This window comes from Mustela nivalis (assembly GCF_964662115.1).
Source record: "Mustela nivalis genome assembly, chromosome: 10".
Taxonomy (NCBI): Eukaryota; Metazoa; Chordata; class Mammalia; order Carnivora; family Mustelidae; genus Mustela; species Mustela nivalis.
In genome coordinates, this window is record NC_139029.1 from 27,567,827 (window position 1) to 27,591,425 (window position 23,599).

At 45.8% G+C, this 23,599-nt stretch overlaps 2 protein-coding genes across 2 annotated transcripts; one reads left to right on the top strand and one right to left on the bottom strand.

Moving 5' to 3' along the window:
• Positions 1-5,640: 5,640 nt before the first annotated feature.
• SNIP1 (Smad nuclear interacting protein 1) lies at positions 5,641-15,691 on the bottom strand. Its single transcript, XM_082686163.1, has 4 exons — positions 15,365-15,691; positions 14,028-14,130; positions 8,043-8,641; positions 5,641-7,145 (listed from the first exon to the last, which is right to left on the bottom strand). The coding sequence occupies exons 1-4, from the start codon at positions 15,589-15,591 to the stop codon at positions 6,881-6,883; spliced, it is 1,194 nt and encodes a 397-aa protein (XP_082542289.1). The 5' UTR covers positions 15,592-15,691; the 3' UTR covers positions 5,641-6,880.
• A 1,323-nt stretch (positions 15,692-17,014) lies between these two features.
• On the top strand, positions 17,015-23,223 carry DNALI1 (dynein axonemal light intermediate chain 1). Its single transcript, XM_082686944.1, has 6 exons — positions 17,015-17,170; positions 17,687-17,832; positions 19,570-19,739; positions 20,726-20,904; positions 21,223-21,387; positions 23,112-23,223. The coding sequence occupies exons 1-6, from the start codon at positions 17,090-17,092 to the stop codon at positions 23,145-23,147; spliced, it is 777 nt and encodes a 258-aa protein (XP_082543070.1). The 5' UTR covers positions 17,015-17,089; the 3' UTR covers positions 23,148-23,223.
• Positions 23,224-23,599: the final 376 nt, after the last annotated feature.

Here is a 23,599-nt window from a genome sequence, read left to right on the forward strand (position 1 = left end):
GAACTCAAATTGAACATAATTTCTATTTTTTTTTACCAACTGTTTCCCATCTTTTTGTCTCTCTGCTGCATTCTGGATAATTTCTTTTGTGTATTGTCCTTGTAACCTGAAATCTTGCTGAACTTCATTAATTCTAGAAGGGTTTTATTGCAGATTCCTTAGGATTTTTTACATAGACAATCATTTCATCTGCAAATAAGGGTTGTTGGTTTGGGGTACCCCCCCCCCACTTCCAATCTATATGCTTTTTATTTTTTTTCTTGCCTTACTGTGCTGGCTAGGACTTCCAGTTCTACATTGAATAAGGATGGTCACAATACACATTCTTGACTCCTTCCCTATCTTAGAAGGAAAGTATTTAGTCTTTCACCATTAAGTACATTAGCTGTGGGTTTTTGTAGATGCTCTTTATTGAGGAAGTTCCCCCTCTACTTTTGGTTTACTGATAGGTTTTATCATGAATGTGTATTGAATTTTGTCAAATGCGTTTTTCTACACCAATTGACATGATCATTTTTTCTCTAGCCTCTTGGGATAGTGGGTTATATAGATTTCTTCCTGTATGTTAAACCAGTCTTGGATATCTGGAATAAACCTCACTTGGTCATATTGCCTAATTCTTTTTATATATGCTGGATTCAATTTGCTAATTCCAGAATTTTTGTGACTAAATTTCTGGGATATTGGTCTGTAGGGCTTTTGTTGTTTCTTCTTCTTTTTTTTTTTTTTTTTTTTGGTACTATCCTATTTGGCTTTGATATCAAAGTAATACTGCCCTTATAAAATGAGTTAAGAAGGTACTGCCTGATATTCTAATTTCTGGCAGAGATGGTATAGAATAGTGCTAATTCTTCTTAAAATTTGGTAGGCTTTTTCAGTGGAACCATCACGTCTGGACCTAAACATTTCTTTTTGGAAGGCTTTTATTTTTAATTATTTTAGAGAGAAAAAGAGAGCACTAGGGGCAGAGGGAGAGGGAGAGACAACTTGAAACAGACTCCAGGCTGAGCACAGAGCCTGACATGGGGCTCCATCTCACGACCCTGAGATCACGACCTGAGCCAAAACCAAGAGTCCAACATTTAACCAACTGTGCCACCCAGGCACCCCTGGAAGCTTTCTCCATTACAAATTCAGTTTCTTAAATAATTATAGGACTTTTCAGATTATCTATTTCATATCAAGTGAATTTTGGCAGCTTATGATTTTTGAGAAATTGGACCATTTGTTAAATTTATGTGCATGGATAACTTCTATCTTTTAGTTCACTAATTCTCCCTGAAGCTTATGTTCTTTTGCTTGTTGCCATTTCTTGTTCCCTCTATTTTCAAGTTTATCATTTCTTTGAGAATAGTAACCATGGAACATTTTATAGTATCTTGTAATTCAAGTATTTAGTCTTTGAAAATCAGTTTGCTATTCCTGTTGGTTCTCACCTATAGTAACTTTTCTGGTGTGCTTTAAAAAAATAACTATCTTGGGGCACCTGGGTGGCTCAGTGCATTAAGCCTCTGCCTTCGGCTCAGGTCATGATCTCAGGGTCCTGGGATCAAGCCCCACATCGGGCTCTCTGCTCAGCAGAGAGCCTGCTTCCCCGACCCCCACCTCTCTCTGCCTGCCTCTCTGCCTACTTGTGATCTCTCTCTCTCTCTCTCTCTGTCAAATAAATAAATAAAATCTTAAAAAGAAAATAAATAACTATCTTTGCAGGGGGGAAAAAAATGTAGAAGCAACAAGGGAGATTTAAAAAAAAAAAGTCCCTGCCTCCAAAAAGGGATTTCATTCACTTCTGTCATACTTCTGGAGTACAGGATCATCTTAAGCCAGGTTCAAGGCTTGAATTTTTCTGAGCTCCCAGGCTACAAATCCCTGGGAGGATCTGATTTCTGATCACCTCTGGAAATGATAGCCCCTTGGCACGCTAGCTTTTTATGGGAAATGTTTAATAGTCTATTCATTGTATGTGGGCTCTGGGTTTTGATTCTGTCCCATTCAACATTGGGTGAAGTCTAATTGGCTAGAATCAAATGTGGTTTGCCATTAGATCAAATGTGGTTTCCAGGCATCTGTGCTCCATTTCTCCCTGAATTCTTGTTTATCTTCGCTTTTGGCCTAAAGACATTTTTAATAATTTGTCAGTTCTTGAATGCTTCCAGAAATCTTGTTGCTTGTATTTTATCCAGAAATGTTGGCTTCTTGCAGCAGGAGGATTCACACAGAGACAAAATAACTTAGTCCATCATTAAGAGAAATCGGAAGTCTCACTCACTGTTTCCCCCATTGAACTTCCAGCACTTCCAAAACCTCATTAGTTCATCACCTCGGGCATTTCTAAGTGCTAGCCTCTCTGCCTAGAAATACTGCTTTCTTTCCTAGACCTCACTGACCTCTTCTGGCTAGCTGTTCATTCTTCTCTGACTCCCGAGGCTTTGTTAAATCCTATCTCTCCATGCTTCCGCAATCCCCAATGCTTCTCCTTCCCAGCATTGTCTATAGCTGCTAGTTACATTGCTCTGCAAGGGCCAGACCCTGTACATCTCTCAACTACTTAGGAGGCAATATATTGCAGTGGGTAAGAGTGTGGCACCTGGAACCAGAGTAGGTTTGAATCCTGATGTGACCTTCTTTGTGCCTCGGTTTTTGAATCTGCAAAATAGAATAACACAAGGCTGTGTTAATGCTCATGAAAAATGGTTAGAATTGTGCCCATACATAGAAAGTTCTCCTAAGTACTGGCCAACTTTATTATCAACGTCTTACCTCATAGCATTTGTCAGGCACCTGATTATTGAAATGTTTATATACTTTTATGAATCAACATGATGAATTCCAAGCAGCTCTGACTTGGTGAGGTGATTTGCTTAAGCCACTGTCTACCCCTTAATGGCCCATCCATAATGAACCCACTATGAATCAAGAAGCCTAATCCACCAGCTGTCTTTCCCTCAAATCTGTCCACTAAGGACTGCCAGGTTGCTGGGAGGGAATAGTCTAGAGCAAAGACCACTGAACCAGGACTGAAGTGATTTTTCATCCTAGCTCTACACCTGCCTTGTTGTGGGACCTCAGGAAAATAGCTTCATTTTACAGAACTCCTTCCGCATATCCTACTCCACTCCTGTGGTCCCCTGGACTGCTCAGTCTGTAACAATGCCCTCTTCCTACCAATGGCTCAAAACCAACCTGTTCTCTAAGACACACCACAAATGCCAACTCTTGCACAGGGTACACTTCTAGATGACTGCTCCGTTTCTAACTCACAGTTGTAATTCAACTGTTAGCACAGTAAACTTATACAATCATTTGTTGGAATAACTCACTTGAACTTTAGAGTAAATGTGAACCAATCAACTGTCTTTTTCAATTGTTTCCCACTTGATAAATGGAAACTTTACCCAAAGAGACCAGATGAAGCTTTAAATTCCAAAGCTTTAATTTAAGTCAAGCAGGCTTCTTGCTTGCATAAACATACATACCCAGGAATGCTGTGGGTTCGGAACACCATCACACAAGCAGGCACTGCTTGTTGATGTGTGCGAGTCACACTTGGGCTTTCGTTAACATGTTTTCACCTCATTCCTCACATTCACGACTAATTTCCACAAAGGGAAAAACATAACCTGCTGTGCACTGTATCAAATAATAATCAACCCAAAGTATGTTCTAAGCCTTTTGAAACCAAGCTATATTGTATACTGGCACAGTCCATACACTAATACAAAAATGATAAAAACAAAACAAATCTCATTATCTGAATTAATTACTCTGTTTTTATTATCACCAGATACAATAAAAGTATTTGAAAGCTACATCACTAGTTGTTCTTAATGAGGTCTCCTTTGTCCATGTCCGAATGAGAGAACTAGGTGACTAGGAAGAGGTCTGATGGGAAAAACCTGAAGATTCTATCCTATACTTCAGCAGTACTGCAGATCACCACAGAGGTTTTGGGAGAGGAGCTCAGAAACAAAGGTCTGCTTTATAGATAGCTTGGTTTTGACAGCAATGTTTTGCAGCCAGTGGGGAGAACGGGTAGAGAAAAAAGAAGTTGCAAATGCCTAGGAGGAACATGAGTTACCAAGTAAAGAATTCAAGAAGAAAGCTGTAGGATTATATCAACTTCAAATGAGAAGTCCACTAGTGATACCTGGCTTTGGAGATGGGTAGTGTCTTTTCTTTGAGCCTTTTTTTTTTTTAAAGATCTTATTTATTTATGGGGTGCCTGGGTGGCTCAGTCAGTTGGGCATCTGCCTTTGGCTCAGGTCATGATCCCAGGGTCCAGGGTTCGAGCCCCACATTTGGCTTCCTGTTCTGGGGGATGGGGAGAACTCTCCCTCTGCCCCTTCCCACTGTGTTCTCTCAAATAAGTAAAACCTTAAAAAAAGAAAAAAGATTTTATTTATTTATGAGAGAGAACACAAGCACGTGCACAAGCAGGGAGGGAGGTGAAGGAAGAAGGCCAAGTGGAGTCTGTGCTGAGTGAGGACCCTGACCTAGGGCTTGATCCCAGGACCCTGAAATCATGACCTGAACCAAAGTCAGACAACACTTAACTGACTGAGCTGTCCAGGTGTCCTGACCCTCTTTAGTTTAAAAAAAAAAAAAAAAAAGAAAAAGAAAAAAGCATGTCAGCATATTGGAGGAGGGTGAGGGGGGGCACCTTCCCAGATGTTTGGCATGAACCTTTTAATGCAAGAAGCTATTCCTCCACTAAAGCAATTGGGACCTTTTACTGAAGAATGGAGGCAAGTGGTCACACCTAGTGTGCTGCCCCAACAGGATGGTGTTTGCAGCAAAGCTGGAGGCTACCTGAAAGCAGTAGTAGGAGCACAAACTGAACATGAGGCCCTGGAGGCCAAATTAGCACCTGATTCCAACAAAAGAAATCCATCAGCTGGGATCCGTCAAAGCAAAACCTTTCAGACAGACACAGATGCTATAGAGGCTCTATGGCAGATAGGAAAATACCAGTCACAGTGGCCACTGTGGAGCACATGGGGGGTGGGGATGCTAACTGCTCTCTTGACATTAGAGCTTCCCTATGTCTAACTGACCTCATTAAGTATTCACTCTTTAAGGGGACCTTTCCCTTTCTTTGGCATAAACGCTAGTCAGCTGCCGCTCCCCATACTAGTCAGCACTTAGCCCTGAGTCCACATGGGTAGGTGAGACCTACCCTTGGTAGGTGGGAGAAAGACCATCTCACAGCATCACAAGTTTCCAAGAGGAGCTAACAGAGGACTGCAGCACTGAGCAGCATTACCCCCTCCCCACCCGCCACCCCGCAAGCAACACAGCAGGGACAGGGATTCACTGGTACAAGCCCTGCTATGTAGAACCTGCCCCAACAGACTAGGAAAACCCCTTTGCTGCCAACTCAGAAAACACTGCTGCTGCCACAGGACCAGGAATCACTTGCTGACGTGTGAGGGTCTGGCTTCCAGAGCTGCTGCTGGCCCCAACTTCACTATTTCCTGGTCTTACCACAGCACACCCTCTGCAACTACTAGGAATTTACTAGGTAAACTAGTAAACTACTTTTTACCTCCAAAGTCCTGACGCAAAGATGACTGTGGCTACACACAGACTTATAAACACAAGGTCCTTCTGCCAAGAAAGAAAAACCCTTTGAAATGGGGCTATATTTACAAATTTTATTATTTTTTTATCCCAAAAATACATATAAATGAAAACCTGCTATTCAAATGCAGGGAGGCCTTCGCCTATAATGTAGTATCACATTTACATCACAAAACATTCTCATATGAAAATCAGTATGCAGCTCTTTCACTCACACTTTTATGTATACACACACACACACACACCCACACACACACCACACACACACAGTGTATGTAAGTAGTTACGACTCTGCTACTTACACATATTCCTCTGTGGAAAATTAGGAAACAGGGCAACTCCCTTGCTTCCCGGCCTTGGGAAAGTAAATACAACCTCTCTGAACATTTTCTAAAAAGATGAAACGCGTCAACTATACAACCTCCTTTACACATACACATACGTTGTTAGAATAAAGCAAGGACCGTGCTACATGAACGACACTGTTTTGCAAATAAGGAAAGAGAGAACATTTGAATAAAAATGCAAAAGTGAACAGATACGATGATCAAAATGGTTATGTACATGCTTTATGGAGAAATCGGAATTCTCTCACAGGAAACCAATCCATGACCCATTTCAACCTCTCGACGTTAGATCAGCACCCACTGGCAGATGCCAGGATCCTCCTGCCCAGTCGCAGCTTCAGCTCGTCCCATAAAGCATCTGTTTAAGTCCAACAGTTAATAATGAGGTCATGTGGTAAGTTCCCACCCCCCAAAAATGAAGTGCAAAATCAACTTCTGTGACTCAAGAGCTCAACCAGGTCAAAGCTTTGGTATATAATGGAGGCTGTTTTGGTGACAACCAAAGCTTAGTAAGATTCTCTGTATCGGGGTTTGCCCCAAAAACAAAAAAACAAAAACAAACCCAGTCCACAAAGCTTAACACCTATATAAATAAAGTAACTGTACAACGAGAACAAGCCACGATTCCCCTTGAGTCAAGGGTCTGTAGTTTCCTAGGAAGCAGTTCTGAAAGCACCAAGGACAGCCACGATGCTTCTACTGCAACACGATGTGTTGGTGAGACTGTTCTGAAAACAAATGCCCACAGGCAAGGGGCTGATGTGCCACAGAAAAAAGTTCAACCAAACAGAAGTCAGTTTTCTTATGCTATAACATAAGGTGGTCAGCAACAGAGCGAAGACTTAAGGCAATAAGAGGCATTAACAGAGAGCACCGTGATGCTCTCTGACTCAATCCCAAAACCTTTAAAGAAAGAAAAGGTCTCTCGAGAGTTTGGGCTGCTTCCGAGATTGCTAGCTGTCAGATACTTCCTCCTCCTCTTCATCATCCTCATCTTCTTTCCTGTCTACTTCAGAGGTGTCAGAGGACTCGTGAAGCAGGACATACTCTCTGCTGCTGAACCCAAATTTAAGTACATCCTTTTCCTTTAGTTCATAGTATCTCTGTGGCTCAATGCGCTTGTTGTTCAAGAACGTTCCATTGCCTGAGCCAAGGTCAATGATGTAGGGCTTCACCCTTCGGCCAACTGTCCCATCAGCACGGGTATATTCCACAAGCCTAGCAGAGATAAAAGAGAAACTAATGAGCAAAATCCCACCTGGGACCATCTGGCATTTTGCTAACACGGCCTTTGCGATGTAAATTATTTGGCTTGAACGCAATTCAAGTTCAAACTATAGGAAAGCAAGGGGAAGGTATGGCTTGGATCTGGAAATTGGGAGTGTTAAATATACTTAGAAGAAAAGGCAGGAACTGGTTGCTGAGGGAGTAGAGGAGAGAAATTCATGGTATATCAAAAGCTTAAAGTCAGAATCTAGGACCTCTTGCCATGATTAAGAAAATACACTTTTGTGATGTTTATATTCAAGATGATGCTTCTTTCACCTTTATTTGAACATATTTTAGCTCCTGTCCCAATGGGAATAAAGCAGTGGATTTTAACTTCAGAGTCAAGGGAGCTAATTTTGAACCAGATCATTTACTAGGCTCTGCTGAGCTTTAATCTTCTCACCCGTTGAATGGGGATATTAACAGCTGACCTATCCTCCTCGTAGGAGTGCTGTGATGATCAAACAGTAACAGATGTCTACACAAATGGTCAAATACAGCTTAGCGGACACACATGCCAGCCACTCTCAGGTACGCTTCCATTTAACTCCCCAAATAGCCCTTTGAGGTAGGGAGAAACAGGTACAGAGAGTGGCTTGCCGCAGGCCAAACCCCTGGGAAGTGGCAGTGGCAGGATTCAAAATCTGGATCTCTGACACCAAATGTGATGCTTTTAGACACATGTAAGTGATAATCCAAAGGGCAGTTAGATTCATAAACTTAATACAAAGATTAGATCAGTGGAACATGGGATTCTTCTGCACACACGTGTATACAAATGTTAGTAATCCTGAGACTCTCGGCTTCTGCCCACGCCTCTGGTTCTTCCTGCAAACGTGTACTCACCGATACTGAAAGACGGCGTGCTGCTTTGAGCAGGAGGGATGATCGATCGGGATGTCCGCTATGCGGCGGTGCCGGCCTAAGAGGTAGGCGCTCTGCCGATGGATGTACATGACAGGAAGCACCTCGTCATTTTTAAAGGGGTAGAGGCGCCATCGTTTCTTGGGGATACGTGCTTCTGGGGGCTCACTATACTTAATGACGACACCCCGGAAGGTGTTGGTGTCCTCAAGAAGTGCCCCGGAGAGTTCAAAGCTTGGCTTTTCTTTAGCGGGTGGCTCTTTGTCTTTATTGTTGCCCCCAGGTCGGGGAACCGACCCCTGAGACTCATTACCACTAGCGCTAACTTCGTTCTTCTGGCGATTCTCCCGTCTTCGGGCGTTGTAAAACTCCCGCTCTATGTCCTGAGCCTGTAGATTCTGAACATCTCGGTCCCGTCCCTGAGCCTGTCCACTCCCGGGCCTCTCATTAGAGCTTCTCCTCTGGTGAGAATGGCCCCGGTGTCTGTCGCGGTCACTGTTTCTAGCTCGCCTGTGTTCCTGGCCTGATGATTCCCGGTGCTGCCGTTCCTCCCGTCCTCTCCGGGTATGATCGTCACGTTCCTGAAATTCAAACAGATCCAGTAAATGAGAGGCAGTCCACACTCTGTCAACAGATGCATTCAAAAAGCCATTTGTGATTTGGTCTTTGGCATTCAGAGCAAAATGTCCCACAGAAATCAGGTTAGCAGTGGTGGTTGTATTCCCTTGCAAGGCTCCACACACTATTTCCATAGTCACCTGACTATAGCTCTAACACCGCAAGTCCAGGTTCAGAGCCCTAGAAACTAGAGGAGCTATAGGCACACTCACAGGGAAGCATACAGATAAAACAGAACGAATGGAGTTAAGTAGTCATGTACAAGATAAACATATAAAGATAAACAGCTAATTTTCTCTTATGACAAAAATGAAAATGTAATTAATTTTAAAATATCTCATTTCAACAGTAACAAAAATTATTCAATACCAAGGAAGATACTTCAGATGTATGTAAGACATATAAGAAGAAACTTGTTAAAATTTATTGATTTTTTTTAAGATCTGAAAAAAATTAATAAACATCATGGTTTCTTGAAAAACAGTATTGAAAATCAGCTTTGCAAAAACTGGAACACATAACATCTATTAATATATCAATAATAAATCGGTAAGACAATTCAAGAGAAAAGAATGGGCAAAGGATATTAACAATTTTTCTAAGAAGTATCTAATGAACACATAAATATAGTAAACTTATCCTTACTAATAACCAAAACATCAAAGATCAAGAGAAAGCCCTGCACGCTATGAACAAGGCCACCCTACCTAGAAAGGATAAAGAGGATCTGAGCACTGAGATCTCACCACCTCCCCTACTCCCAGGGCTTCTCCCTGCTACACACACAGGGGTCAAGTGCAGGCTTGCTTACCCAGAGCAGGACTCAGTTTTTCTAGACTTCCTAACTTCCAAAGACAAGCATCAAGAGAGTGCCTCAGACTCACATCCTTCCTACCTTAAGGAACTCACAAGCTTGCCACCACCACCTACCAGAACTAATGTCATTATGCCCTTTATCCCTGATTAAATGAGTCACTAAAAGAAGTCCCAGACTCCAAGTCATCATTCCCACCTCCCCCATATCCTAATCACCATAAGGTTCTGTATATCCACTATTCCAATGACCAATTAATCCTCAGTCCTCACTTTAAAGAGGCACAGACTGTGGCGCCTGGGTGGCTCAGTCGGTCAAAGCGCCCGACTCCTGATTTTGGCTCAGTCATGATCGTAGGGTCATAAGACTGAGCCCCATGTCAGGCTCCACGCTCAGTGGGAACTCTGCCGGAGATTCTCTCTCCTGCTGCCCGCCCTCCCAACCCCTGTCACACAGGGTAAATAAATAAAGATGGGTAGACCAGGCAAAATTAGTAAGAACTATGGAAAAGGATAGGACAAATTATATAGCCAGATGACACAAAATAACTAAGATTTCAATTATTGGTTAAGTAGGATAATATATATAATATGGTTCCTTAAAAAAAAAAAAAAGATTTATTTATTTATTTATTATTTATTTATTTGAGAGAGCAAGAGAGAGAGATCACAAGTAGGCAGAGAGGAAGGCAGAGAGGGAGGGGAAAGCAGGCTCCCCACTGAGCAGGAAGCCTGATGTGGGGCTCAATCCCAGGACCCTAAGATCACAACCTGAGCTGAAGGCAGAGGCTTAACCCACTGAGGCACCCAGGCTCCCCAATATGGTTCCTTTTTAAAAAATTTTTTAGAAGATTTTATTTATTTGAGAGGGAGAGAGAGAAAGCTGAAGCAGCAGGGAGGGTCAAAGGGAAAAGCAGGCTCCCTGCTGAGCAGAACCCCTAAAATGGGGCTGGATCCCATGGGATCCTGACCCAAGCCAAAGGCAGATGCTTAACTGACTGAGCCACCTAGGTGCCCCATGGTTCCTTTTTTTTTAATTGAAAATTTTGCATGGAACACACACAGAGATACATACTAAAACATAAAGGAAAAAAGGAGAATGTAAGTATAAGAGAGCCGTGAAATATAAATATCAAACTATTAATATGCTTGCCTCTGGGGACTTAGATGATTTTTTTCTTTTTTTGGGAGGAAGAAGGGAGCCTGCAACTTTGGGGATAATGGGAGAAGTAACCATAAACTATAGATCCCATACTCTCACTTTTTACTTTATACACTTTTATATATCTCTGTGTTATTACAATGAGCACACAATCAAATTTATTTTTTAAATGGTGGGTCAGGTGTGGAGAAGAGAATTCCTGCAAGCACAAATCAGGCTTAAGTCAGAGGCTCTGTGTATTCCTCCTTAGGATTAACCCATGTGAAAGTCACTCAGTGTCAACTGCCTGTCAAGCCCTTTTGCTTGAGAGCCATTTCCAAGTTTCCAAGTGGAAATCAACTTTTCTAATTAACACACAGAAATTAGCTTTTAAAGAGATAATTTAATGTCAGAAAAGAAGTTATCATACATAAACAAATGAAGACACATCAAAACAATAATAAACACAGAAAAGTTCCATTTTAGGCACGCCTGGGTGGCTCAGTCGGTTAGGCTTCTGGAGTCAGGCTCTTTGCTCAGCAGAGCCTGCTTCTCCCTCTGCCTACTGCTCCCCCTGCTTATGCTTGCTATTTCTTTCTCTCTCTCTCTCTCTCTGACAAATAAATAAATAAATAAATAAATAAAATCTTAAAAAAAAAAAAAAAAAAAAAAGGCTTCATTCTAAAAGTCCCAGAACTTACTGTAAAAGGTTCATTTAGAAACTGCAGGTAGGGAGCTGCCAGTTGTACAGTGGAAAAAAAACAAAAACCAAAAAACGAAAGACTTCACCCTGGTGGTATGGCTCTGGGAGCTGCATTCTGAGAGAGCTAAAGCAGGGCCTGATCAATTCACACTGCACACCACCAAGGCTGTCTGGCTTTCTATCTTTAAGATACTAGGAAGCTGGTCCACAGTCTCTCAAAAAGTAACAGGAAAATCCATTTTTTAAATGTCTATTTGCACACTGTAACAAAGTCTCTTTAAAAACACGGAATGCTTGTCTCTCAAGTTTGAGGGACAAGCAAGGGTGTCCCCTCTCACTACTCTCATTCGACACAGTGCTAGAAGTCCTATTTAGTACAATAAGACAAGACAAGGAAATACAATGCATAGAGATTATAATGGAAGAAATGAAACTGTCCTTATGTAAAAATATGATTGTCTATGTAAAAAAAAAAAAAAAAAAAAAATCCCAAGAAATCTACAAAAAACCTTCCTGGACTAAATCAGCTGAGATCAATGAGGTCACAGGATATAAGTAAGAAAAACACAGAAAAATAAAAAATCAATTCTATTTCTATAGATTAGCATTGAACACATGGACCAAAACTTAAAAATATCACTTATAATCACTCCCCCAAAGAAAAAACTTCATGTAAATCTAATAAAATATACATAGAACGTAAGTGCTAAAAACTATAAAAGCTGAAGAAAAAAACAAAGATCTAAATAAATGACTTAAACAGTGCTCATGGACTGGAAGATTTGATATGATAAAAAGCCAATTCTTGGGCGCCTGGGTGGCTCAGTGGGTTAGGCCGCTGCCTTCGGCTCAGGTCATGATCTCAGGGTACTGGGATCGAGTCCTGCATCGGGCTCTCTGCTCAGCAGGGAGCCTGCTTCCTCCTCTCTCTCTCTCTCTCTGCCTGCCTCTCTGCCTACTTGTAATCTCTGTCTGTCAAATAAAATAAATAAAATCTTTAAAAAAAAAAAAAAAGCCAATTCTTTGGGCACCTGTGTGGCTCAGTCAGTTAAGTGTCTACCTTTGGTTCAGGTCATGATCCCACAATGAAAGAAGTACCTGGCTGGCTCAGGTGGTAGAACATGGGACTCTAGAATTCACGCCCCACGATGGGCGTGGAGCCTACATAAAATGAAAAATAAATAAAACATAAATAAAATTACAATGAAGTATCATTACACATCTACTAGAATGGCTGAAACAAAAAATAATGTCAACACCAAATGTTGGTGAGGATGCAGAGAAATGGCTGGCTTCACGCACAATACAGGTGGGAATCGTAGGATGGTAAAGTCACTGTTAAGGACTGAATAGTGTCCCCCCAAAATTCATATGTCGCGGTCCCAACTACCATCCTCAGAATGTAACCGTTTTTGTGTTATCTTTTCTTTCTTTTTTGTTTTTGTTTTTGTTTTTGCTTCTTATTGAGGTAAGGTCTTGAAAGACGTGATTAAGTTAAGATGACAGCAAAGTCTTAATCCAGTAGGACTGGTGTCCTTGTATGAAGAGGGAGAGACACCAAGGGTATGAGCCCACAGAAGAACGGCCATGTGAGGTCACAGACAGGAAGGTAGCATTTGCAAGCCAAGGAAAGAAGCCTCAAGAGAAACAAAACCTGCTGACATATTCATCTGGGACTTTAGCCTCCAGAGTTGTGAGAAAATTAATTTGTTGTTTAAAGTACCCACTTTGTTATGGAAGCCCTAGCAAACTACTACAGCCACTAGCATACAACCTAAGAACTGTACTCCTGGGCATTTACCCCAGAGAATGAAGATATGTTCACACAAAAACCTATACACAACTGTTATACAGCAACTCTACATAAATAGCCCAAAACTGGAAACAGTTCTTTTGTGGGCAAATGGTTAAATCCATGTCACTGAGTATCACTCAGCAATAAAAGAAATGAACTATTACTGACAGATACAACAACCTGAATGAATCTCCAAAGAATTATGCTGAGTGAAAAGAGCCAATCTCTAAAGGATACATGTATGATTCTATTGACATAATGTTCTTTTTAAAAAAAAATATTTTACTTATTTATATGACAGAGAGAGAGAGAGAGATCACAAGTAGACAGAGCAGGAGGCAAAGAGAGAGGGGAAAGCAGGCTCATGCCGAGCAAAGAGCCTGATGCAGGGCTTGATCCCAGGACCCTGAGATCATGAACTGAGCCGAAGGCAGAGGCTCAACGCATTGAGCCACCCAGGCGCCCCTGACATAATGTTCTTGAAGTGACAACGCTATAGATACAGAGAACAGATTAGAAGTTGCCAGGACTTGAGGAGTAAGGGTGAGAGAGAAGTGGGTGAGACTACACAAGGACAACATGATGCATCCTCATGATGATAGAAATGTTCTGTATCTTGACTACAACAGTGTCACCTGTGATATTGTACTGGAATCCTGTAAGACGTCCCCAGTGGGAAAAACAGTAAAGAGTATACCTCTGTATTTTTCTTTTTAATCACTGAACGTAAACCAACAATTACCTCAAAAAATGTTTAAAAAACCAAACAAAGAAAACAAAAACCCATTTCTAGAAAAATCCATTACAGTACACGTAAACACACATGATTACGTGTTTGTCAGGATGGGAGGAGGTTCTAGATTTGGACCTGGTATCAAAACATCTCAATCCACTTACCTGCTTCACTTTGACTGTTGAGTGGTGAGGGCTTCGGCTTCTCTTACTCCGAGGAGACTTGCTTCTTCTCCCTGAGGACTTGTTTTTCTTTTTGGCTGGGGACCTTTTCAGAGCATGGTACACACAGGGTTTTATCTCAATTTCCCTTTCCCCAAATAAATTCACTTCAAGTAACGGGCTTACCTACTAACACAAACAGCACATTTGGGAAGGGCTCTGCTTTTCACATTAAAGGTGAGCACTTCACTCTCCAGCCCTGACGTCTACCTTGAGTTCCAGACCCACATACATGGCTATCTACTAAACCCTCTCACAGAGCATAACTCTTGCTTTCTCCAACCCCTCAAAACCCTTTCCTCCCTCAGTCTCTGCCATCTCAGTAACCACCTTCAAGACAAAAACCTAGAAGACGCCCTAACTCTTTTTTTCCCCTCACCCCCAATAGCTCCCCACTCCCTCCCCCAAAAACCACATTAATCCATCAGTGAGTTCTGCAGCTCTATCTCCTCCCTCTCCCACCTCACTCCTACGACTCTCCTTGATTACCGGACAATTTCCCCCCATGTCTAGAACAATCACATTAATTCTGCTTCAGGTTCTTTGAGCGCATTGTTTCCTCAGCCCGATCCTTAAGAGGCAGGATTAGTCTTATCATTCGGGTCTCAACTCAAATGGCACCTTTTCAGGGAGCCCTTCTCTCACTTCCCTTCGAACTCCATCACTTGCCTGTTTTAACCTCTTCTTTACCCTAATACTTGTTACTAACTGAAACTATTTTCTTTATCTGCTTACTATTTTGTCTCAAGGTGAGAGCACATCAGTTTCCCCAGGGCAAAGACCACTGCTCACCCTTGAGGCCCCTGTACCTAGGACACTCTTTAGCCCGCAGTAAAAACTATGTTGAAGGAATCAATCAACGAATCCAGCAAGAGATAATTTTCCTTCCAAATCTCTACCAGGTAGATCGCCTAAGCTCTCAACGTGGAAAACTTTTGGGGCAGATAACTGGAAAGCCAAAGCCGGCACTCCATTTGCAGGCAGATGGGGAAAATTTTCTATTTCAATTGGATCAGTGCTATCTGCTGGGCCCATACTCGGCCAAGAGCTGGGCACAGAGATGAAGGGGTGGGATCCTACCCATTAGGCATCAGGCGCTTAACCCAAGTGACAGGTACCAGAGTAAACATTCTTCAGCACAAACCCGACAGGCTCACTTCCATCGCTTTACGATTAAATCCAAGCTGCAGAGCGCGGCATTCAAGGTGTGTTTCTGACGCTAGCCCTGTCTCTTCTCAAGGAGCCAGACCCAAGTCCATCCCGGGCGCCTTCCCACTTACCGGCTACCTCCTCGGGCTCGGTTCCCGCGGTGACCAGGGCGGCCCGGGTCGCCGGCTGGCGGGGACGCGCTACCCCCGGAGGAATCTGGGCGGCGGTGGGCGGGAGGCGCGGCTTCCGGGCTGAGGCGCTCCTGCTTCACCTTCACCACCACCGCCGCCGCCACCACGTCCCCGTCGCGGTGCCTCCGCCGGCTCCCCCGCTCCCGCTCGCTCTTTACCTCCTTCATGCTGAGATACGAGCCGAGCGAAGGAAAAACAGGTCCGTTGCGCTCAGCTCCTTGAAGGAAATGACGGCCCTGACCCCTGAACTTCCGCTTCCGGGTGCGCGTTCTCCCAGAAACCCTGGCGGCGGAGATCTAAGCACGTGACAACGGCTCCGCAGCTGGCGGGACCGTAGGGACCCGCTCCGGTGGCGGGAATTTTAAGTGTCAAAAAGAAACTTCGGGAAACAGCTCCCCTCGAGGCTGTTTGTTGTCGCGTTATTAGTAATTACTAAACACGGAGGCGATCTGAATGCCCTGCAGTAGGAAACTGTTTAGCCAAGGGGCGAATGGTCTGTCTCTTTTCGTAATGCGGTTTACAAGCTCTGTGACCGAGGGAGGAATCCCTGATTTGTTCAACGAAAGAAGCAGGATCAATAATGGCGCGCAAACGGTGATTACACTTAGGTTTGGAAATACGAGGTTAAGAGAGGAGGAAATGGAATCACAGTACTGCCCGTGGGCCAGTCATTAGTATTTCCCTCTATTCTCGAACTTTATGTTATGCTGTCATTTCAACATCTAGTTAAAAACAAACACTTTTTTTTAAATTTTACTTATTTATTTGACAGAGAGAGATCACAAGCAGGCAGAGAGGCAGGCAGAGAGAGAGAAGGAAGCAGGCTCCCCGCTGAGCAGACAGCCCGATGCGGGGCTCGATCCCAGGACCCTGAGATTATGACCTGAGCCGAAGGCAGAGGCTTTAACCCACTGAGCCACCCAGGCGCCCCAAAAACAAACACTTTTTAAACATGTTTTATTTTCAAGTCATCTCTATAGCCAGCGGTGGAGCTCGAACTCACCGCCTCCAGATTAAAAGTCTCACGCTCCACTGACTGAGCCAGACTGGCACCCCCAAAACAAATACTTTTTAAAAACCTGGACCTCCAGGGGCGCCTGGGTGGCTCAGTGGGCTAAAGCCTCTGCCTTCCACTCATGTCATGATCTCAGGGTCCCTGGATTGAGCTCCATATCAGGCTCTTTGCTCAGCGGGAAGCCTGCTCCTCTCTCTCTCTCTCTGCCTACTTGTGATCTTTCTCTGTCAAATAAATAAATAATATTAAAAAAAAAAAATCTGGAGCTCCAGATGCCCTCCTCTGGGGATCTTCTCCAGGCCTTCACTGAGGAGTCACCTGACTCCCATTTTTCTGGCGACAAAACTGGGGGTCAGCGAAGGTGACTTGCCATCTCATTCAAATTGAGAACAAGATGCAGCACAAGGACTCCAGCTCCTGTTTTGCCCGTTTCCAAAAGTATCAAGGCGACCCGGAGAGCGGGAACCCTGATAACGTAAAGCACAAGGAGAATTTTTCGCCAAGGCTGAGCGGAAACTCACGACTGCTGGCCCCGCCCCACTCCGAAGCCCCGCCCAGGCCACGAGGAAGGGGGAGGAGGTTTCCATGGTGACAGCAAACAAGGCGCACACTTGAGGGGCCGCAGCCGGGCTCCTACCCGCGTCGCCGCCATGATTCCCCCTGCAGACTCTCTGCTCAAGTATGACACCCCGGTGCTGGTGAGCCGGAATACGGAAAAGCGGAGCCCCAAAGTAAGGACAGGTCTCACGGGTCGGGGGACCCCGGGAGCTCCGATGGGGAAAGATCCCTGCGGTGAGGGTCCGGGGTCCAGAGAGACGTGGGCTGCAGCAACTGGGAGCAAAGGGACTTGGGATGGGGGAAGGAACATGGGAAAGCTGTACAAGGAACCCATATGGGTGACCCCAGAGGGCAGATTTAGGATGAGGAAGAAAGTCACAGAGGTGGATGGGGCTCATTCTTTTTCGTAGTTGTCTGGTCCAGGAATAGATCTGGTAGTGACTGCTGGCTCCATCACTAGAGGGTTGAGCACCCCTGCTGGAAACACTTGTTCCAGGAGAAACAGGTCTTGTACTGGGGTGGCACCGGAGACTCTTCATGGCTTCCTTAAGCTGAGACATAACTTTTGAGAAGACAGATGGAGAAAGTGATCTGGGAAGAGAGGAAGGGTGTTTAGAAGACCTGGGGCAACTCAGAGGGCTTGGGTGTGTGGAGTTCAGTGTCTGCCCTAACTTGTCCATTTTTCTCAGGCACGGCCACTGAAAGTCAGCCCCCAGCAGCCTGGACCCTCCGGTCCAGTCCCACAGCCACCAAAGACCAAGCTCCCCTCAACTTCTTCTGTCCCAGATCCTACAAAGCAGGCAGAAGAAATCTTAAATGCCATCCTACCCCCAAGGTAAAAATTTAGGAGCAATGACTGGGAGAAAGCCCAGGTTTTGCTATCCCAGAACTTGGAAATGTAGGAAGAGGCACCTTGTCTCTGCCCCTGGCCAGGATTTCCTCCCAGTAATCCAACACTCCTAGAGCTTACAGATGGCTGGATCCTGGAAGGGTGGGGGGCAGGAGACCTATTCTCTATCATCCTCTTTTCCTGCGTGCTCAAACCCAAGCTCATGGCTTTAAATACCATCTATATGCTGATGACTTCCAAATGTGTTTTTCCAGCCCTGTTCTTTTCTCTAAGCTCCAGACCCATATATTTTACTGCTTCCTCATTAGCTTCATGAAGGTGTCTCCTGGGCATCTGAAACTCAGCATGTCCAAACTGAATCACAATGTTCCCCCTCCCAAACTACTCACCCCCAGTCTTCTTTCTCCTAGTGGCTCAGGCCACCCTTCATTCCTTTTGGTCTCTCACGTCACACGTCCTATCCTTCATCAAATTATTTTGGCTCTACCTTCAAATTTATATCCCAAATCCAACCACTTTCTGCCCCCTCTGCTTCTGCTGTTTTGTTCCTCATCACTGTTTGTCACCTACATTGGCCTCCTATCTGAAAACCTTGCTTCCATTCCTAAGCCAGATCTTGCCAGTCTTCTGCCAGGAACTCTTTAATGGCTTCCCATGTACCTCCAACTAAAATCCAAAGTCCTTACAATGACCTGCAAGAGTTAGCATGATCTGGTTCCTCGTATATCCGTGATCTTGTCTCCTATGACTCTCCTTCTGTTCAGGGGGGTGATGCCACAGAGGCCTCTGCTCACTGTCTCTGGACGCTGCTCTGACAGTTGCTGTTCTTACTGCCGAGGATACTCTTCCCCCGATGTCCACCTCATTCCCTTCCATCTCTTTACTTGGGTCTCGCTCAAACATGATTGCCTCAAGGCAGCCTTCCTTGAGAATCCTTATTAAAAAAAAACAAAACAAAAAAACACAACCATTTTCCCTTCTTCAACATCCCCCTACCCTGCTTCCTCCTTATCTGCCATGCTTTGTTGACTATTTTTATGTAATAAGTTAACAGCACAGTTTCTAAGGCTGTGATGAAAAGAGACTCATCCAAGATGGAAGTCAAAGAAGGCAGGGGAGATTTTTCAGGTGACTCCCTCCTGTCAATAAATGGAAGTTCTCTCCCCACAGTGATTCTTCCCTCAGGCTCCCTTCTTGTGATTCTGGAACCTGGCCATGCCTCTGACATAAGGTTTACTGGAGGGCAGGCCGGTGGCGGGGAGCAAGGAGGCACATGCCTTCAGGAAGCTCCCCGCTGCACACATTTGCCTCTTTCTGGCTGGCACAAGTTTTATGGTACCCTGTGTGTCCTACCCCACAAGTCAGTGGGGAATTCTCACTGGCCTTTCTGTTCCAATCAAGCAACAAAGCCCATGAAGCTGCCCTCACTCCACTCATTAGGAGGGTAAGATCTGGAACATGGGTGACGATTTCACAGAGAGCCACAGGAGGGTAGAGATTGCCCAGCTCGCAGGTAGAGGCCCCATGGAGGTGGCTTAGTGGATGTGGCTATGAAGCCCTGCACTCCTCAGAGAAGAGAGAGGGATGGAAGCTTCTGGTGGGTTGGTGACAGAGCTGCCCCTTGTTCCTGCTCAGGCAGAGGACCCAAAAGGTCAGCTCTGTTCAGGTTCCGGGGCCCCTCTAGCTGTGGGTTTGCTCAACCCAGCTGTGTCTGTACCACAGGGAGTGGGTGGAGGACACGCAGCTGTGGATCCAGCAGGTGTCCAGCACCCCCAGCACAAGGATGGATGTGGTGCATCTCCAGGAGCAGCTGGACCTGAAGCTGCAGCAGCGGCAGGCCAGGGAGACCGGCATCTGCCCCGTGCGCAGGGAGCTCTACTCGCAGTGCTTTGGTGAGCAGCCTGGCGGGGGCTGCGGTTGAGGGGCTATGCGGTCTTCTCCTACCTCCTGCCCTTCCCCATAAGCACAGACCCGAGTTCTGAGTACCCCCGAGCCAAAGCCCACCCCATCCTGGAATTGTCTTCTCTCCCACTCCCTGCCCCCCAACCCCAGGAACTGCTAAAGGTGTCCTCATCCCCCCATCTTCCAGCCAACCTGGACACCTGATTCCTAACCTCTTGGCTAATGGTTAAAGATCAGAACTTCCATTTTAAATCTTTGTAAAAAAAAGATTTTTTAAATATTAAGCATGTTAGTTTTTTAATCAGAAAGATTAATGTTCCGTATTTATATCCACCCATCAACATTCAGCCCTTCGCCCAGGAAAATATTTCAGGGTGATTTGCTACTAACCAACAGTCACCAAAGAGTTAAGTGATAGTGTCAAATGGCTGTCCCCCAGCCCACACTCCCTGGCCTGAGTGGACTCTGTCATTCAGACTGCCACCACACTTTGCGGCCAGCAGGCTCCCCTCGGTCTGAGGGTGACTAGGGTTTGCCGGCCAGGTCAGCATCTGTGGGAGAGATGGGTGGGCAAGCTTGGATTCTTACTGGTTGCAGCCCCAAGCCGGTCCCGCCAAAGGGGCACACAGGAGTTCCCAGCTGCTTTAAATTTAAAGTCGTCACCCTCAAACTGAAAAGTCAAATTTCTCGGACTAGTACCCTGGGCTTTCTTTCTGAGGGTGGCTAAGAGGGGCTTTCCGGCTACAAGCAAACCTGAGGGCCCCTGTCTCCCTCTGCCCCGGGCTCGCTGACTGCCTGTCCTCCCAAGTGCTAAATTCAGAGCAGCGGCTATCTGGCAAGGCTCCTGGGTCCTCTGTCCCCAAGTGGGGAGGACACACGCTATGCTGTCCCCAGTAGGAAGGGTGGTGAACCATAGACGTGGCACGGTTTCCCTCCCGCCTGCCCTCCTGAACTCATTGTGTGTGCACTTTGGAAGACGAGCTGATCCGAGAGGTGACCATCAACTGTGCGGAGAGGGGGCTGCTGTTGCTTCGAGTCCGGGACGAGATCCGCATGACCATTGCCGCCTACCAGACCTTGTATGAGAGCAGTGTGGCCTTTGGCATGAGGAAGGCGCTGCAGGCTGAACAGGGGAAGTCAGACATGGAGAGGAAAGTGAGTGGGGTTGACCATGAGGTTTCAGCCCTCTGTGAATTCTTCTGTCAATCTCAGGGCCACAGGGTTGCCATTCCAGATGAAACTCTGGCCTCTGAGGGGGCTCCGGCCATCCTGCCAACGGGGACCCTTGGGTTCAGAGCGGCTGGTCAGCCTGGCGCCGGCAGATCCCACTCCTAGTGGATGTGCTGTGCCAGTCACAAACCCCCCACTGGGTGGCAGCACAGACCCTGACAATGTCAGCTTGGACAGCTGTGCCCAGGTCCCCTCCACCGACCCTTGGTGGCAGCCCAGGATGACCCAAATTTCTGTCCTCAGATTGCAGAATTGGAAGCAGAAAAGAAAGATTTGGAGAGGCAAGTGAACGAGCAGAAAGCCAAGTGTGAGGCCATCGAGAAGCGGGAGGTTGAGAGGAGACTGGTAGAGGAGAAGAAGCACAATGAGGAGATTCAGTTCCTCAAGCGGACGAACCAGCAGCTGAAGGTGGGCACCCCCCCCACCGCCTCCCCCAGGCCCACGCGCTGCCAAGGAGTAAAGGAAGCAGCGGTGGGGATGGGGCGGGGTGGGGAGGGGATGGTGAAGATTTATTATGTATCTTTTCCAGCCATCGGGCTCTGGATTCCCACAACACATCCGCCCGACTCTCCAGTGGAGGGTGTTTTCCCCTTGGAAATAAGTCACCCATCCCCCGGGAGGGGCAGATAGGGCAGAAAGTGGAACTTCTCTCCCATGACAGCATGGGCTGGATCTTTTCAGCAGGCTCTCTTGGGAGGGCTTTTCCCACCTGCGGCCCCTCTGAGGCATGGCCTTTGGGGTGGGCAGGGAAGGCCCTTTGAGAGGGAGAACCATTTCAAATTAGGAACTTTCCCCAGATGCATGGTCAAGGGAAGGCACCTGGAGGTGTTTTTCTTCCAAGTCCCTTTGCTTTCACCCAGCCGAGCTGAAGTGGGGCCAGTCCCCTGAAACTCTACATTCTCTGTAGAATCTGAAGTTTCCCTAAGGCTGGGCCCCAGACCAGCATCATCACCTGGGAACTTTTAGAAATACAAACCACTGAGCCCATCCCAAATCTACTGAGTTGGAAACATCGGGGCTGGGGTCCAGCAACCTAACAAGGTCTGCAGCGGAAGTCTGAGGACCGTTGTTCCTAGACAGCGGACCTGTTCATGTTTGGTGGTGGTCTCCCATGGCCCTGGCCAGAGGGGCCCCTGGATGCTGTCTCCCTTTCCTCCCTAGTCTCGTGGGAAGTTTACATTCTTGTGATTGGCAGGCTTCTTGGGGCTCCACCAAGGCCAGGCACTTAAGATAAAGACGGGCTTGTATGAACTGATAGTGTGGGACGACAGATCTTCCTGTTGCTGAGTTTAATGAAGAAAAGCTAGAAACTTCACAGCCAGACATGAAATCTATTTACTTAGCAGCTTCTGAAGCTGCGTGCCTTATCTGCGGTGTTACCTTCACCATAAGCCCGAGTTCCTCAGTTCCTCCTGCAGTTACCAGCAGCAGCACAGTGGAATACCTTGGCTTCTAACATTTATTTATAAGCAACCTTGTCATCCCCAGGGTGTAGGACTCTTTAGAAGTGAGTTATTTTTATTGGCTCCAAGCTGCACTGCAAATAAAACAGTGCCTGTAGTCCCCAAGATAGACCTGCTTAAAGAGCTGTCCACACACTATGATAGTAAATTATTTTACTGGCTGCCGGAGGAGCAGAGTATATAACTCCCAAGTGTGTTAAGCTTTACATACAAGATGGACAGCTCCCTACTTACTGGTAGCAATTTCCTCTAATTGGGTGTCAAGTTGTCTCGGTGGCTGAAAGATGGCTGTTTCCCAAACCTCTCGTCCCAGCACAGAGCTCCCAGGATCCCAACCCAGAGAGCCAGATGTTTACCTTAGCATTTCAGGCCCGAAATCTGAGCCGTGAAAAACCACTATTTCAACAACTTTTATTCAATTTCCTTTTCAATGCTTTATATTCTACACGGAGCCATTATTGTATGGAAACCAGGACAGCTCTGGTTTCTCCTCCTGCAGCAAGACTGGATGCCAAGCCCGAAACCAGCTAATCTAGGAAATACGGAATTGGGAATGGAGGGAAAAACACTTGGCCGGGCGGCATTGAATTCTTCTTCCCAGGGCTTTCTCACCTCTCAGCTAAAGGCTGCAAGCCTCAAATATTAATGGAGTTTGTTTTTGTTTTTCAGGCCCAACTGGAAGGTATTATTGCACCAAAGAAGTGATCATTTCCACATGGGTCTTGGCGAGCACTGCTACCCCATCCTAAGCCCGTTGTAATAAAAAAAGCTAGTTTCCTGAGTGAACAGGCCATACCCTCCCCCCAACCCCCACCTACATGTTTGTCAGAAGTCACACGTTGCCCCGGTGGCATGGAACACAAGTCTGGCAGCCAGGCTCCTTGGACTGTAGAAGGCAGTGCAGCCAACGGTCTCTGTACGTGGCCAGCCTTGGGATTTGCCAACCCAGAAAGTTAAGCCTTTTGCCATATCCCTTGCAGGTGAAACAACTGCCTTCCCACCACTGCTCCCTCCTACCAACTACTCCTAGCCAAATGGACCGCCTCCCTGTCCCATCTCTGGTCCGTGATGCATCTTGTACCTGACCTTGGGCTGCTGTCTCCCTCTCCTCTTATGGCTTTCCCTTGAGGTCTTTCACCATCCCCACCCCAGTGCAG

Bases quoted from the DNA above. Each gene is read 5' to 3' on its own strand.
- DNALI1 (XM_082686944.1), top strand. From the start codon at position 17,090: ATGATTCCCCCTGCAGACTCTCTGCTCAAGTATGACACCCCGGTGCTG. The intron at 19,740-20,725 runs GTGAGCAGCCTG...GCACTTTGGAAG, and splicing joins GCTCTACTCGCAGTGCTTTG to ACGAGCTGATCCGAGAGGTG. The intron at 20,905-21,222 runs GTGAGTGGGGTT...TTCTGTCCTCAG, and splicing joins AGTCAGACATGGAGAGGAAA to ATTGCAGAATTGGAAGCAGA.
- SNIP1 (XM_082686163.1), bottom strand. From the start codon at position 15,591: ATGAAGGAGGTAAAGAGCGAGCGGGAGCGGGGGAGCCGGCGGAGGCAC. The intron at 14,131-15,364 runs GTAAGTGGGAAG...TGCTCTGAAAAG, and splicing joins CGAGCCCGAGGAGGTAGCCG to GTCCCCAGCCAAAAAGAAAA. The intron at 7,146-8,042 runs GTGAGTACACGT...TATCTCTGCTAG, and splicing joins CACGCCGTCTTTCAGTATCG to GCTTGTGGAATATACCCGTG.